General features: G+C 38.4%; 1 protein-coding gene across 3 annotated transcripts in view; it reads right to left on the minus strand.

Moving 5' to 3' along the window:
- The window catches only part of Hem (Nck associated protein 1 Hem), a 46,300-nt gene extending 34,588 nt beyond the window's left edge, over positions 1 to 11,712 (minus strand). For all 3 annotated transcript variants that reach the window (XM_071582550.1, XM_071582549.1, XM_071582548.1), the window contains exons 1-8: positions 11,433 to 11,712; positions 11,260 to 11,364; positions 10,887 to 11,030; positions 10,503 to 10,645; positions 7,707 to 7,868; positions 5,758 to 5,873; positions 5,458 to 5,668; positions 4,004 to 4,100 (exon numbers count right to left, since the gene is read on the minus strand). In XM_071582550.1, the coding sequence (XP_071438651.1) occupies positions 4,004 to 4,100; positions 5,458 to 5,668; positions 5,758 to 5,873; positions 7,707 to 7,868; positions 10,503 to 10,645; positions 10,887 to 11,030; positions 11,260 to 11,364; positions 11,433 to 11,537 (1,083 nt within the window). In that variant the 5' untranslated portion in view covers positions 11,538 to 11,712. The remainder of the gene's footprint in view (positions 1 to 4,003; positions 4,101 to 5,457; positions 5,669 to 5,757; positions 5,874 to 7,706; positions 7,869 to 10,502; positions 10,646 to 10,886; positions 11,031 to 11,259; positions 11,365 to 11,432) is intronic.
- Positions 11,713 to 17,611: the final 5,899 nt, after the last annotated feature.

The raw sequence follows: 17,611 nt of genomic DNA on the forward strand, positions 1-17,611 counted from the left end.
CCAACACATCATTTCGACACCACAAAAGGTGCAGGTTTATATGGAAAATGCCAGGTGACTCAGAAAGGTATCAGTTAGATTATATTCTGGTTAGGCACAGGTTTAGAAACAGTGTGATAAATTCGCACACCTTCCCAGGAGCAGATGCGAACTCTGACTACATTTCAGTTGTTATGAAATGTAGCGTCTGTTTCAAAAAGATAAGGCAGGGGCGGCGGATTAGGAAATGGAATGTAGAAGCATTAAATGGATTGACAAGGAAGGAGTACCAGCAGGCTGCAGAGAAAACCGTGGAGGATGGTAAAGAGCTGAATACTATCAAAGAAAAATGGGAAAATATCAAGAAAGGGATATCGAAAGCCATAAAAGAAACTTTAGGAACCGTTAACAAAAAAAGGTCAAGGAAACTTTGGATAATGGATGGGATTACTAGAAAGATAGATATGAGAAGCAAGTAGAAGAATGCTAACACAGAGTTGGGCAACATGAAGTATAAAGGGTTAAATAATAAATTGAGATGGGTATCAAATAAAGCAAACGAAGCATGGTGGAAAACGCAGAGCGAGGACATAGAGATTTACAGAGGAAGGGTGAAATTGGTGTGCTGTACAAGAAGGTTGAATAACTAATGGCGAGTAAGAAGGGAAGAAATGCGTTAACAGTTAGAAAGATGTCGGGTAAGATAATAGTTGGAACAGAAAAGATCCAAGAGAGATGGACGGAATAAAAAGAAGAACTGTATAGTAAAGAACTTAGACCAACAAGGTAAGGCAGAAAAGGAACATGACATAGAGGAAGACAGCTTATGTCCAGGCATACTCGACAATAAAATAGAAAGGGCATTGAGGGTGATGAAATCAAATAAGGCCGTGGGGGTAGACAACACTCCTGTGGAACTACTGAAAGGCTTAGGAAAATGTGGTGGGAAGAGACTATATGGACTGATTTGTAGTAGCTATGAGGAAGGAATCTGGCCAGAAGGCTTTGTGAGATCAGTGTTAGTTCCTATTCCGAAAAAGGTAGAGGCTACGTCATGTGAGGACTACAGAAAAACAAGTTTGATATTCCACGCAGCTAAAGTTGTTCTCAGGATCATCAACAAAAGTATGGAGAGTAGGGCAAATGATTACTTAGGGGATGATCAGTTTGGGTTTAGGAAGGGGAGAGGTACACGTGATGCCATTGCAGTAATGAGATCACTAATCGAGAGAAATATAGAATTCAATCAGGGCGCATTTGCCTGCTTCACAGATTTCGAAAAAGCATTTGATAGAGTGGATTGGGAAAATATAATGAGTATATTGCACAAAATAGGAATAGATTGGAGGGAAAGGAGGCTAATCCGCAACCTGTACGTGTATCAGACTGCTCAGGTGCGAGTGGAGAACAATGAGTCCGGATGGGAAGTGTTAGGAAGAGATGTAAGACAGGGTTGCCCACTATCACCATTGCTGTTCAACCTGTATGTAGAGGAAATGATTAAAGAGGCATGGGAAGAACTGGAGGTAAGAATAAGAGTCGGCGGGGAAATCGTGAAATCAGATAGGTTTGCTGATGACCAAGCTTTAGTTTGTCAGTCAGCCAAGGGGCTGCAAGCATTGCTTAATGAATTGGACATTCAGTGCGACAGGTATGGGATGAGAATCCATATTAATAAAACAAAGGTTATGCGATTTTCTAGACAGAAAAAGGCTAAGCTAAACATTAAAATAGGAGGGCAAAAACTAGAGCAGGTAGAACAATTTACGTATCTCGGAAGTGTTTTGGACCAACATGGTCAAAGTAGTAGGGACGTAAGGAGAAGAATTGCACTGGGCAAAGAGGCTTTCACAAGGAGGAGGGAGTTGATGACGGGGACGTTGAGTAAGGATGTAAAGAAAAGACTCGTAAAAACTTTGATATGGAGCATAGCTATGTACGGCGCGGAAACGTGGTCATTGAAGCAGGAGGATAGACGTAGACTGGAGGCTTTTGAAATGTGGGTGTGGAGAAGAATGGAGAAGTTAAAATGGACAGAGAAGAAAACAAATGAGGAAGTACTTGGTATGGTGGGCGAAGAGAGGGGTTTGTTGGGAGAAATTCTATGGAGGCAGGAAAAATGGACGAAGGGCGTATTGATTGGCGTTAGAATGTTGAAGACTAATTGATTGGAGAATATTAGGCAAACGAGAAAAGAGCAGGAACAGGATAGGGATGTGGATGAGATGATGGGAGGAAGGAAGTACACAGAGATGAAGAAGGACTTGTTATAGAGTAGGTTGCTGGATTGTATTTTGTTAGAAGTCACAAAATATTTAATTGCTGTGTCCATCCAAAACCTACCTTAACTAGTAGATTACCTAATAATAAAATAGTAATGTATACTGGGAAATTATCAAAAATGTACCTGAAGATGATATAACGTATTGAAACCCAGGTCGTAAGATTAAGAATTAAGTTGAATCAACAAAGTTGCATTTTTTTCCCCGTAATGGATAAGTTCCATGAAGTCAAGTCTGAAATTACCAATTTTAAGTAAATTTTTCTTTTGAGCTTCTTATTTTGGACCACATTCAGGGAAACTGGGCATTTATTGCTCTGTGGTCACTAATTCCTTAAAAATTTCTATATTTAAGATTTCTTTGGGCATGTTTGTTGCTAACAAATCAAGAATATTATTTCCCCTAGTTGATGAAGTGAAAAATCGATGCAAGAGTTCAATGTAAAAGAATATACTAGTGACTAAAAGGTATCATTCTCTTTGTCCCTGATTTTAAAATACAATGTGCTCCAATCAATAGATGGAACATTAACATCTCCACTGATTATAGTCGTATTGGGATGAGAAACTTTTGATTTTCTAATATAGTCCAATCCTTTTTTCAATTACCTTCATCACTACATTCCTGGCAGTCCCAGATATGTAGTAAACACAAGACCGGTTCAGAGGGTTCCGAAACAATTGGATTGCCGACTAAAAGTCAATGAAGGAGGCTCCAATATCTCTACAGTAATTATGCAACCTCTGATTAATACCTTCCATTCAGGTCCAAACCAGATGTCCACAATCAATCCTCCGGACAAGGCTACAGATCATGAGAATTGCATCAACCGAATTGACACTCGTGAGTTCCTTTCACTGAAGGAATGTAAATGATCAATTATCAAAGTAATGGGCATGATTGTGACATGACTATCCATGGCGGCACAGAAAAACCAGTCGGGGAATGTGGTGGGGGGTCTACCATTCCAACGCAGTCGGTTGCTAGTTTGCTCCGAGCAGTCTGAGCAGAAAGAAGTCCCCCCCCACGACGTGTTTTCCCAACTTTGTAGCACACGCTGGAGCAATGGAGCACCCAGCCACATGTTCTTCATCGTTACTAACTTCCTGGCCTGTGTGATCCCCCAGCCCCCTTACAGTCCCCCCCCACGACGTGTTTTCCCAACTTTGTAGCACACGCTGGAGCAATGGAGCACCCAGCCACATGTTCTTCATCGTTACTAACTTCCTGGCCTGTGTGATCCCCCAGCCCCCTTACAGTCCCGACTTAGCTCCATGCAACTTTTTTTAGTTTACCCGACTGAAAGGAAAGCATTGGGAGACCGTGTAAAACATCAAGAAGCATGTTACAATGTTCCTGAGAGACATTCCCATCGAGGAGTTTTAGGGTGCCTTCCAGGCAGGGCAGACACGTCTCCGCAAGTGTACTGATGCAAGGGGAGAGTATTTTGAAGAATTTTAAGCATTTGTACCAGTACGATCAATTAATCTATTTTCCCAGAAAATGCACATTACTTTTATAGAGGCCCCTCTAGAATTTCATCAGATTTGTGGTTCACGGTATCACTGACACCTATATGAGCCACAACCCTCTAGCCTGGAGTAGTAGCCTTAGTGCCAACAGACACTGCTCCAACCATCTCTATCACCATTTCACTCAATGTCCAAATTACACAGAACAATGACCATGCAGGGCATATATTGTGATTATTTTTTGTTTAGATTTTACAGTTTTTGACCTACCTTTGGTCCCAGAAGTCCTGGTTGGTCAGTAAGTATTAATCCAAGTTCTTTTAAGGCTGTTCTCAAAAATTTCCTTCGTTCTCTATGCTGAAGAGCTCTGAAAGAAAAATGATTCATTAAAAATGCCAGCAACAAATTTTTGAAAAATCTACCAACCTAAACGAAAAACAGATTGAACAACACCATCTTTCATAAACTCCATTAAAAAACTCTATGAATATTTATTAAAATACATGGGTACCATAAGCACACCAAATATAGGAATCTCCAGATGGTGAGGTGAAGATACTGGTAACACTGGTTTTCACGGTGGTCACTTCGGAAGGGTTAATGGCTCGCTTCGAATAGTAATTTCATGTCGCACCATGCAGGCCGTGTAACTTACCATCTCAAATTTTCATCCAGTTCATACTGTAACATTCTTTCATGATAACTTTTAAATTTTACCAACTTTTGGCAAGCCCTTCAGGAGTTACTACTGTACTGTCATCCGCAAACTAGAGCATGTGAATTTACCGAAACTCCTTTGTTGCCCAATTCTTGCACTTCTTTTATTACCTCTTCCAGATAAACATTGAATAGGGCTGGCAAGTGATTTCATCCTCGTCTAAGACCTTTGTTTATTTTGGCTGATATTTTCCTTTAACTGGTTTATTAGAATTGTTAATGCCTGATTTTTGCTAAGGCGATGGATTATTCTTCCAGTCATTGTACTCAATTCCAAGCACTTCTAGTATCTTGAACATCTTGTTCCGTTTGAAGTTGTCAAGGGCTTTCTCCAAGTTCACAGATACCACACATAATGGTCTGTTCATAAATATCTTTACTGCACACAAAAGCTTAATAACTATTAAGTTAAAACATCTTTCCAAATAAATTGGTTTTTTAAAGAACGGGACACAGATTTGAAGTTCATTGCTCATGTATGTCAAATCATCAGTGCAAAAAGGATGAAAAGCCTCATTCCTAAGTTAGGATTCTGATACTGGCTGTCAGTCACCTCCCCTAAACAATACTATGAAAGGAAACTGAGGCTGCTGATGTTTTGACTGCTGTGAAAACAACCCTACATATGTTCCATCAACAAGAACGCAAACAATATTAATTACATCCCAAAACTTTTGCTTACAAATAACAGAAAACAGTGATGTTATTGAAATTTGCAATCAAGGCAACCATTTTCTACGCTTGATGCAGGAAAAAATACTTAAAGAGTAAGTATTTTCCCAGCAAATCCGCTTTCACTAATATCTCAAAGTAATACCCTTACACCATCAGCCCACAAGATGCAGGCTAATGTTCGAGCACATTTGGGAGTTGAAAAAGTGCATATTATGGGCAACGAAATATGGTATTTATGCCTCATAATTAATTGCAAAGATTACAGTGAAATATAACCAAAGAAAAAATGTAAATTTCAGGTAGAGATAAAGCTGAATACATTGTGTACTTACGCTTTTTGAATGGCTTGGTTATAGCAGTCTTTGACTTCAGATATCCTTTTCCCATAACCTTTTAAACTATCAAAGAAGCTTTGAATATAAGCATGAATATAGAGAACTTCATCCCGGAACAGCGCAACCACCCAACTGGATTCAAGTGCACTGGTCCATAACTTATTTGCAGTTTCTTGTGCCAACGCTTGGTGGTTTAACATGAACCCAACTGAAATCAAAGTGGAAAATGAAGACCAAATAAGATGAGAGGAAATGAAATTTGAACAAAAAATACAAATGATCAACATTAATACTCACACACAATCCACCTTTCCATTACCTCCAGGGAAAGATATTCACAGGACATGGTATCAGTTTGTAAGGGCTTCAGAAGCTGTCCTGGGTTTCCAACTAAACTCAGCTTTTGATCAGACCTATGCAATCAAGTATTTATAATCATGTAACTAATCATAACACAAATATAATTCATGAATATATATAAATAATCCTGATCCCAAAACTCTGGTTGATGATGAAATACCAATTTTTTGTTCAGAGTTACAATATTAATTGCATCATATAGCCTAGTTCACACTTAGAATTTAAGCAGTTATCAAGAATTTTTATAATATGCGCTATCCAGAGAATTTATGCATCTTAGCATGCTATAATCATTTAGACCAAATTTACAACTTTCAGCTGCATACTTTACGACACACGAATGAAGCCAAAGAACTGAATTTCATGTAAGAAAAGTGAAGTCATCAACACACAAAAATAACTTACAGAAATTCATTTTGGAAAATTAGGATATAGGCGAGAATCTTTAATCAAACACTTTCCGAAACTTTGTGATATCCTAACAGGCTTTTTTTCCAGAAAATGAGTTGCTGAGTGAATTGTTTTCTTATTAAATCAATCGATAATTTCAAAAAGGTAGTCAATAAAGCCTCCCCACACACAGTTACCTAGATGTGGTGCATTCTGATGACCATTAGAGCTGTAATGGTGGGAGCAATGATATTTGTTCCAGGTGGGGTCGCTTATGCCAGATAGGTCAAAGGGTAAGAGACAGATGAAAGGTTGTCTGCATGGCTTCTATTCCTCAGTGACGCAGGCGGCTGCAAAGGTGCCTGACCCCTGCGGGGCAGCCATTTGAGTCACTCAGGTGCCAATGCCAGATGGAGAGTCAGAGTGGTAAGAACAGGATTGATTCTTAGTAAATGAAGCACTATTCCACTCTCAATAAAATATATTACCACCTAGGTTTCGATGACAATTCATCATCTTTTGGTCTTCACTCTCGTCATCTTCAAGTTACCCGCAGATGACATCATAACCTCAAAACCTATGTCATTATATATTTTATTAAAGTGGAATAGTACATAGTTATTCACTATGAATTGAGGGGTCTCCATTATCATTGATACATGATCAACTGAGATCACATAAGTGGTCTTTGATTTCCATACGGCTTTCAGATAAGCACATAAGATGATACATGAAGTAGGGATAATCAAAGAGTATAGAAGAGAGATTGATAAAGTTGCTTCTCTGTCTTGTCTGACACCAAACCACAATTTTCAATCAGAATTTTGGTTTGCTTCGTACATGTGGAGCTCACACAGTACTAAGCCGAATGGCATGCAAAAGTCACATCAGTGTGGGTGGGGGGGGGGCAGTTCTTTTCCCGGTTCCAGCTATGGTTTCCCAGGAATATCTGGTAACCAAAAAATGACATAGCTTGGGTGAAGTTGAAGGTGCCCGGAGGCGTGCCCCAGGGAATTGAATCTGGGCCATCTGGTCAGTGGTCCAATGCTCTCCCCTGGACTATTACACCCCTCTTTTCAATGATAAGTAACTAAATTATTGTAAGAGTTGATTTGACGAAAATAAGGAATATAATTATAATCAATCTTAAGCCTTCTACTAGAAGTGTAAGTGATAGGACGTCAATTCAAGTGAGACTTGGAATATAAACAATACAATTACAAAGTAATAACTCTGAACATGATTATTATATGCATGGCAAAATCATGCAGATTCCTCCGATTCCAATATCACATCGGACAGCATTGAAGGTTAAAATAACTTCTAAGTTTTAACTACATGACTTATCATAACCATTATTCTCATTTTAATAAAATATTTAATCCACACATGAGAAAAATACTTAATGGAATCCAGGGGATAGAAAAAACTTGGTACAAATTTTGGAGAGACTCGGAGATTTCCTCAGTCAACTCATTGGCGAAAATTACCCTTACCTCCATTTTTCTGCAGAAAGGTTACGACTCGAATAAACTGGCCACAAAGAATTTAGAGCCGACTGAAGGAGTTTATTGTGAGGAACAAATTCTTCAGAGAGTTTCTTGATTGGAGGGTCATAATCCATAATCATTTGCCCGAGGCGAGGAAAGCTTTGATCACTGCAAAGAGAGAAAAAAATGTCAGCGTTAAAAGGAAAATGCTGGCACAAAAATACACCTTTCCTTCTTTCAATTATGCCATAAATGTACCAAGTATCACAAACTTTAGACATCTCTGGGTGGCAGCAATTAGATGGTCTCTGATTCCATATTTTGGAGGATAAGACTTCATTTTTGAAGGTTTTGTCTGTCATTTCATTTCCCTAAGGTAAACTAACTAACTGTACTAAGGTTACATGCGCAAATATTTCAGCTTTTACCCCTGTAGCATAGACATTCATGGGATGATAATGAATCAATAAAAATAAGACACGTCTCATTCACCTCACTCGAATTGTTTTCTAGAGTCAATCCCCTTGATGAACACACACAACAATGCGTTTTCCTTTCACTGCCCAGTGCGAGTGGTCCTTCACTTCTCAATGCACCAGATGCATCACACTACTGTCCAGATGTCCTTGCATGGCCACCCCACTTCAACTTGCAGATGAGCCATATTCCAAAAGGTTTCTAATTAGGGCAATTTGGAATTGACTATGCATTAAATTGGCATCACATGAAGATGGAAGTATCCAACCATTTACTATACTTAGACACACAACACAAAATTTAGGTGGAAACAGATTTTTGGTGTATTTACAAGTACGACAGCTGATGGAATTTGCCACCCGGTATTTAATGTCCACATATCCCACATAGCAGTTATAATCCTGTACAATGTTTCCCCATGGTCATCACAGGAGCTTCCTTCCATTGGTGTTTAATGAATATTTGAGAGCATGTACACTTCTCTTTTGTCTTCCCACACCATTGTTTTCCAGTTATCCCATGTCAGCTCTTTTCAATTATAGTCACTATTATATTAGAAATTCAGAAAGATTTCAGTTGATTTCAATCTTCAGACTAACAAGCGTTGCTGTGCAAACATTGCAATGAACTGTGAGCAAGGTCTCCTCTTTCAGGATAATTTTGAGAGGTGAATTAGTACATGGCCATTAGGGCTGGACAGGAGTGGAAGGGTGGAGAGAAACCTGGCATCGGCATTAGCCTACTCTTAACGAAAGGTGCCAAGGGGTCCGCAGCTTAACGTCCCATCTGATGGACGGCGTACTCACTCAAAGTGCTCTCCACAAAGCACCTCAAGTAGGGATTGGGATACCACTGAAAAAAATCTGCTGCCACCGGGATTCGAACCTGGGAACTCACAGTGGGAAGCCTGTACATTAGCCATCGCAACATCTCAATCCCCAAGCACAGTATTCAAGAATGTTTCTGGCGAGTCGGGAAATGTTTCCTGTTATATTACATCAGGATGGGTGATATCAACTTGGTCTAAATTTCTCTAAGATTTTTCACCAAAGTGCATTTTTTTAAATGGGCTAATTTCACCAGAGTGAAATTTTTTGCGAGTTATTTTGCACATTAAAATGTTGTGCTATCGTATTACAGATATATTCCAGTTGTCAAGGAAAGATATGAAATGCCTTCTCATTTTGTATTCATGTAATTCAATGGGAAAGAAAACATATAGGATGGAATTCTGATAGAGGATAGATTATGATAGCATACAACCATGGATACTTAACTGAAGGATAGAGAAAACATTTAAGAAAATGAAATTGGAGAACACAGGGAACAGATAACATCCCTGAAGAATTTTTGAAAATGACAAAAGAAAATTTAATATGATACAACATTTTCAGCATTTATGAGAGATGAATTTGATAAGAAGTTTTTTTAAACCAATATAACATATATATAATACATACCCAAAAAAGGGATATGCAGCATTGCGTGAGGACTGGAAGTTTGTCTGTCATAAGGCAAAGGTATAACTAAGGATGAATAACAAACGAAGGGAGAAAAGAGTAAATGAGTACTTGCTCAAGGATCACTTTGGAAGGGGAGGGCAACAAGTGATGCCATAGCAATAATGAGGTCACCAATTGAAAGGAATATATAATACAACCAGGATGAATACATATATCTAGTAAATATTGAGGAAGCATTTCAGAAGCAATGAGCTCAATTAATGAACATTTTCAAGATGATAGGAGTAGACTGGATAGTTAAGACAACTGATCTGGTATCTATTAAGGTCTGAGAAAGTCTATAACGGTCTATAAAGGTATATAAAAATCTAGAAATGTCTATAAAGATCGACAGACGTTCTGATAGAAAATGTTAAGCCAGCACAGGCAGCACTGGGCAAGGGAGTAAGAAAGGGTTGTCCATTATTACCTGCTCATTTCCATAAATAAGCGGGGGGAAATGGGATCAAGTGTTAGTTAGACAGTCAGTCAAAGGATTAATTCTTACTTAGGTCATTGCTGAACCTGTGTGATTGGTATGGGATGATATGTGATCATAAAAAACCAAGTTAATGAGATTCTCAACACAAAGGACGGATAAGATAAAGATACGAATTAAGGTAAAGTAAATATGATATGAACAATAAAACAAGCAATACTTCTTTGTCAAAAGTGCATTGATATTCCGTGCGAGACACCAGTTTTTGTAATAAAATTATTGAACAAGACTTTGATTGCAAAATGTCGACATGACCCTCAAAATACTAGCATACTATCATAATATGCAGGCTTGCTGCACATTATCCTCGGCAACTTGACCGACCTTTGACTGTGAGCCATCTCATAAGCAGCATTGAACAATCCAAGAACAGCTTTTCTATCTTCCACTCTAGAGAGCAATATCATTAATGTGACGTATGTGGTAACCAGATCCAAATATGACTTGGTGAGATCGAAATTCAGCGTCTGCAAAGTAAAATAATTATTAGGGCACGTAATCGAATAAAGGGTAGTCTAAAACTGTATTAATAATAATAACAATATTTAATAAGTAGGCTATAGTTTCCATCCAGAAAGCCATAGTTTACAACATAGAGTTCAATTAAAATCTGGTGGGACAAAGTCTTTTAAGTCATTGAATAATTCCGAAAAAAGGAAGGATCGCAGTCTCTTTTTAAAGATATTGGCTGTGTTTACAAATACTTACAATATCCAGATGAACTTGACATGCATCCATTGTAGTCAGGAGCTCACATACATTGTCCTTAAATTCCATCAAGTCAACGAAAGTGTAGTAGTAGAGTGAGAGGGACTTAATGATCTCATTCTTGATATTTGTAATAGCTTGAAGCTAAAATTCAAAATACATGTAATGAACAAGTTGTCATTGTAAAAGATTACCTCAGAAAAACATATTCTTATGTTACAAACCACTTCAATTATTATTGCGACTATATTTGCTAAACATACTAATTCCGACAAAATATTGAACCCTAAAAATGTATACAAAAGGTCGCATTGTCTTAGGAAAACGCCAATTTCAAAGAAACAGCTATTGTAAGATTATTATGCTCACTTACTCCTTTAATGTCAATGTTGGGAAATCTTCTTACAATATATTTGATTGAAGATTCGAGGTTTTTGTCGGACAGAAATCCTGGTTTAGACTTCGCATCTCCGCAAGCCTAGACATGAAGGATAAATTAATTGCCAGAAAACGGTTCGCAAATTGAATTCCAGGCTGAATTCTTACCTTTTTAATATTATATATCCTTGTCAACATTCCAATACCCCTGTCATTGTTAAGGGACAGCTTCTCAGCCAACTTCTGTTGACTTGGAACCAGTGGTCTCGCCATTGGGAGCAATAGATGAATACTTTTTCATTAATCGCCAACACGAATTTCTGCAAACACACGCTAGTTACTCGTATGAATCACATTTTTACCTAAAATATCCACATCGCTATCAGTTCCGCTAAGAGCCTGTTTAAGGCAACACCACAAACCCTTATGACAATTGAAAATAATATAACCCGACTAAACTCATACGAAAAGATGAGGCACTCCAAAAGGAAGTACTACACACTATTAAGAGGGAACAGAAAAGTCGTAGGTTCTGTACGAGTACAGCGATATAAACGACAGTAAATGTAACTGTTAACAGATTATCGTTATTAACAAAGATACTCATTTAAAAATTATATTTAAATACTTAATATGTTTTAATGTACCTATTTTGTTTTTATAATGTCTAAACATTGTATCTGAAATTAACACAAAGCTTCTCTCTCTTTTAATTGACCAATCAAGGCAGGGCATCGTTTGGTGATTTGACCAATGGACAAATGGTTGATATTTTGAAAGCACGGATGGTGCTGGTCTAACTTTGATGGATAAACTCCTAATGATATATTTTATGCCTATCGTTGTATTCTGACGAGATTTATGCCATGTGTATATATATATATGTGACCTAAAGATCAATAATCGAATGTAAAGCAGCCACTGGGTAATAAACTTCATTGTAGTTATTAAAATATTGTTTCTATGTGATGTGGAAGTTTGTGTGTATGTGATGTGTAAGTGTCATTGTATGGAAAAATATTTTCTCTTATCTGTTTTTATGGTGCGTGTATGTATGTAATTTTCGTCGTAAGAGTTATCTTTGACCAAACTTGACCGTTGCCACCAGGAAAATCGCCTATTTGCAACGTAATTCTAAAATAATAAAAATAATAATGTGTTCAAATATCCCGTCGAGATTCTGATTATATACTGTGAATCAATATCAATTGTTAGTTCTGTCAGTAAAACATATCTTGTTTGGTGGGGTGCGATCCATATATTTCATAGTAATCGTCTGATGTAACTTGTTATTCGAGAGTTATTCCTATTTATGAAAGCAAAAGAAGCAAAAAATACCCTAATAACTATCACCCTACTGCTATAAAGTCAGTGTTCGCTAAAATATTCCAGAAAATATTTCTAAGTAGGCTAACATACCTCATCATTAAAAATTATTATTTATTATCAAGTATTCAACACGGGTTCTTGAGAAAACATGTCCACCATTTCAGCCACATGTGAGGCCATAAACTTCATTTTAACCTCTCTGAATATAAAGGAGGATGTAACTGACCCTTTCTTAGATTCAACCAAAGCTTTTGACTAAATAGATCATTGCATTCTTGCCAAAAAAAACATTGTAGTGTCATGAAATAAAAGGGGTACCATGCAGTTGATCCAGTTATATTGAAAAGATCTTGAGAATAATCTTGATAATGGACCAGTACTTTTCTTAAATAATATTAATGATCTGCATTCAGTTTCAATGAGAATAAGAGGGATTAATGCAATTTTAAATCATGATGATACCAATTAATTAGTTTCTGCAAACCCCATGAATGAATTAACTTCAAAGATTGCAGCAGGAGTACCACTGGAAGGATATTGGTGCAAAAAAATACTCAGAAACTGAACAATTAAAAATCTCAGGCAATATATATCTCTCTCTCGGCCCATCCAAACCCATTCCTCCAATAACAGCAAATAGCCAAAAATATTGAATTTATTACATTCACAGAGTTTCTTGACATCATTGGGACTCAAACTTGACATGGTCAACCCATATAAACTGCCTTTCAGGAAAATTAAGTTCAGCATGTTCCATCCTTAGAACTTTGAAGAAAACGGTGAGCAAAGATGTACTACTAATGCTTAACTATGGCCTTTAGTCTACTTCAATATTACATGTGTTGTCATTATATGGGGTTTATCTCTTTTCTCTCAAGTCATATTTAAGCTGCAAAAGAAGGCTATTTGCATAATTGCATCTAAACCTCCAATTTAATTTGCCGATCCAAGATATTGGGCTCCTCTCCTTCCCATCCATACACTTCCTTTTCACAGTAACATACATGAAGCAACGTCGGTCGGACTTTCATGCAAATTCTCACTACCACATTCACACATATCAAATATAATGGAGCCAAAGCTGCAAGCCTAGGGCCAAAGTCAATGGGAGTAAACATGTGTAATAAATTACCAGACATAAGGGATGTGACACAGTTTAAATGACAAATAAAAAAATTTCTGAGAGAAAGTATTAAAATATGTCTGAATTTGTTCATGATAAAAAATGACCTATGTGCAAAATAAAGTGTTTGAGTGTTTGTAAAGACATATGTATTTATGCATATGATAAAATTTGGACAGCACAATAGAATACAAAATGTAATAGACAACACTTTAAAGGACCCTCACATTTTAGATTGCTTGAGCTTTCAGCCTTCTTCAGGTCAGTCTCCAAGGACTCGGTCAGGAACTATGGAGTCTGGAAGGGCAGGGTATGCTGGGAAGGTAATTAAAGATGGCCATTAAGGGAGGGGATTTTAAAAGATTGGAAAGCTAGTATAAATGCAGATTCGCAAGTTCTCACCTCTATATTGGTGGCTGTATCAGGTAAGGATTCTAGGATGGTTAGGCGGAAACACTTGTCTAAGGAAAGGTTGTAGGGATTTGTGTGATAAGACGGGATAAGAAGAGAAAAGAGTAAGGAGGCAATTAGGGGATGTGGGGAGAATGAAGCAGATGTGAAAAGCAGGCATACTTTTCATCAGAGGAGTTGCAAGCAGAGGAAAATTGTCAGGAGGGGCCTCAAAGGGTTGGTGGATCTCAGACGGTTTTTGAGATTGGTGGGTCATCTGCATGTTGGGGCAGAAAGGATGAGGTAGTGTCATTGCCATGTAAAATAGGAAACAGTGCTTTAAGAAAGGTTTTTAGTCTGTGGGATCCAGGGAAAAGGGTGATGAAAAGGTTAAGTAGTGAATCAGATGTGGGGTTGTTTTTCTGTGTTGTGTGAGGTCGGGTGGAGCGGTGGATTTTATTCTGTAGGAGCTTTTCTGGATAGCCGCGTTTGTGGAGTGTATATTGTGGAGGTATTTGCTGATGGTGGCTGGGGTGTTGCAAATCCAGTGTTTGCAGATTGAGAGAGAGTCAGGAATCAAGCGTTTGAGAAAAAGGAATCAAGGTTTGAGAAGGGTAACAGCTGTTACCCTTCTCACACCAGTAAAGTGTAGATATTGCCGATGGTTTTGATATGTACTGCGATGGTGAATACATTATTGTGAATTTATATGTCTGTGTCAAGAAAAGTTATGGTAGAGTTTGAAATGGTAGAAGAGAATTTAACTGTTTTAGAAGAAGTTAAGGCCAATAAGAAATTTTTGAGGGACTTAGAGCCGTGTGTCCAGAAAATAAAAATTTCGCCTATGTAGCATACCCAGAAAAGAGGTAGGAGGGGTTGCAGTGAAAGGAAAGTCTCTTCAAGGTGGCCCATGAAGAGATTGGCATACGATGGCGCCATCCTCGTTCCCATCGCTGTGCCTTTGGTTTGAAAATAGAAACAATTTTGGAATGAAAATGAGTTTTTTGTCAGGACGAAAGGGGCTAGATTGAGGATAAATTCAGTCAAAGGGTACTGGGATGGGGGGGCATAGAGAAAGATAATGTCGGAGAGAGGATAAGCCTTCTGCATGCGGAATAGAGGTATAGAGGGAAGTAATGTCGACGGTAGCCTTAAGGAGGTGGAGGGAATGGAGATAGTGGAGGAATTGATATGTGTTTTGTAAAGATGGGCAAGGAGAGTACAAGAGGCTGTAGGCAGTGATCAAGGAATGCGGAGGTTCTTTTGGTGGGAGAGTTAAAACTGGAAACTATAGGGTGACAGGGGATGTTAGGTTTGTGTATTTTTGGGAGAAGATAAACCTGGGATGTTCTGGGATTTCAGGGTAAAAGTAGGGATATGTCTTGGGAGGTATGGCCTTCCTCTGGTCAAAATTGGAAGAGGAAAGCTCAAATTTCTGTTTGGAAAATAGGTGTCAGGGTTGTTAGTGAGAGTGGTATTGGTAGATGTAGCATTGAGGTGACAGAGGACTTTGCAAATGTAATCATTGGTGTTTAGATTTACCACTGAGGAGCCTTTATCGACAGTGGTGACTACAATTTGGGTTTGGACTTTAGGGTTTTTAGGGCATGACGTTCGTTCATGGAGAGGTTATTTTTAGGTTTGAGAGATTCTATTAAGGATTTATTGACAACTTTGTGGAGAAGGAGAGGTATGAAAATTTCAACAGGATGGCACTTGGGCTACCATGGACTATATCCTTGAAGTGGTGGTAGGGCTTGTGCATTCCGATGACTCCTAGGGCTGTGCTGGCAGTGGCAATGATAATTGCTCCTGGTAGGGTCACTCATGTCAGGTAGGTCATAGGTTAGGAGCCAGACAACAGGTAGCCCATGCAGCATCTGTTCCTCAGTGAGGCGGCTGCAAAGGCATCCTACCCCAACATGGCAGCCATTGAGTGATGGTGTCACATGAAAAACACTATTGAGGAAGGCAAAGGGAAACCACCTCAATTATCATTCCCAAAAATATAATGATGGTCAGTATGAATATGATAAGAGTTCTGGCAACCACGGCCTGGACTTGGCCCAATCGACTGTGTGATATGCCCGGCAGTGCGAGTGGCAAGGCTTCCACAGTCGTCATCTCTCGAAACCCATGTAAAAGAAAACCGACAGCAACAGGGCAGGAGAAGCAAAAGAAAAAAACCAATTTAGTTAGAATAGGAATGTAGAATGTTAAGACAATGTTAAGGAAGGGAAAATTAGAGAGTATTAAGCGAGAGATTGAAAGAGGAAATATACATAGATATTTTAGGTCTATGCAAGGTGAGATGGAAGGGTAGTGGGTATTACTGGAGCTATAGTCATACAGTAATATACAGTCGAGGGGACAAGAGTCAGCTAAGGGTTGCCTTAATATTGAATAAAAAGTTAGGAAGAAGTGTAGTCAACATAGAGAAAGCAACAGAGAGAATATTACCAGTAGAGATAAAATGAGAACCGACAAACTCAGTCATTGTTCAGGCATAGATGCCACCAATCATAGGGAGGAAGAAGCCGATAGGTTATACAATCAGTTAGAAGACATAGTCACGCGTTTTCCTGCAGGGAAACATCTGATAAGTGTGGGGGATTGGAATGCGAGAATTGGCAAGGGAAGAGATGGTGATTAGGTGGGGGACTATAGTATAGGTACAAGGAATGACTGCCTGCAGAAAGCAATTTAGTTATGTACGAGACAGGGGTTAGTCATCAACAACACTTTGTTTAGACACCACAAAAGGCATTGGAATACATGGAAAATGCCAGGTGTCTCAGAAAGATATCTGATGGCTAGGAACAGATAATCAATCCACACAGTTTCCCGGGAGCCAATGTGGACTCTGATCACAATTCAGTACTCCTGAAGTATAGCGTCCGACTCAAAAAGATAAAGAAGGGAGTTAGTCTAGGAAATGAAATGTTGAAGCATTAACTGAATTGAAACGGCAGGAGTATCATCTGGCTCTAGAGAAAATTATGAATGAGGGAAATGAGCTGAGTACTATTGAGGAAAAATGAAAATATACCAAAAAATGGATATTGAAAGACGCAAAAGCGCCTATAGGAACTGTCGATGGGAAAAGGAAACTTTGGATAATGGATGGGATTACTAGAAAGATAGATATGAGAAGCAAGTAGAAGAATGCTAACACAGAGTTGGGCAACATGAAGTATAAAGGGTTAAATAATAAATTGAGATGGGTATCAAATAAAGCAAACGAAGCATGGTGGAAAACGCAGAGCGAGGACATAGAGATTTACAGAGGAAGGGTGAAATTGGTGTGCTGTACAAGAAGGTTGAATAACTAATGGCGAGTAAGAAGGGAAGAAATGCGTTAACAGTTAGAAAGATGTCGGGTAAGATAATAGTTGGAACAGAAAAGATCCAAGAGAGATGGACGGAATAAAAAGAAGAACTGTATAGTAAAGAACTTAGACCAACAAGGTAAGACAGAAATGGAACATGACATAGAAGAAGATAG

The sequence above is a fragment of the Hetaerina americana genome, unplaced genomic scaffold, assembly GCF_022747635.1.
Source record: "Hetaerina americana unplaced genomic scaffold, ioHetAmer1.1.p SCAF_119, whole genome shotgun sequence".
Taxonomy (NCBI): domain Eukaryota; kingdom Metazoa; phylum Arthropoda; class Insecta; order Odonata; family Calopterygidae; genus Hetaerina; species Hetaerina americana.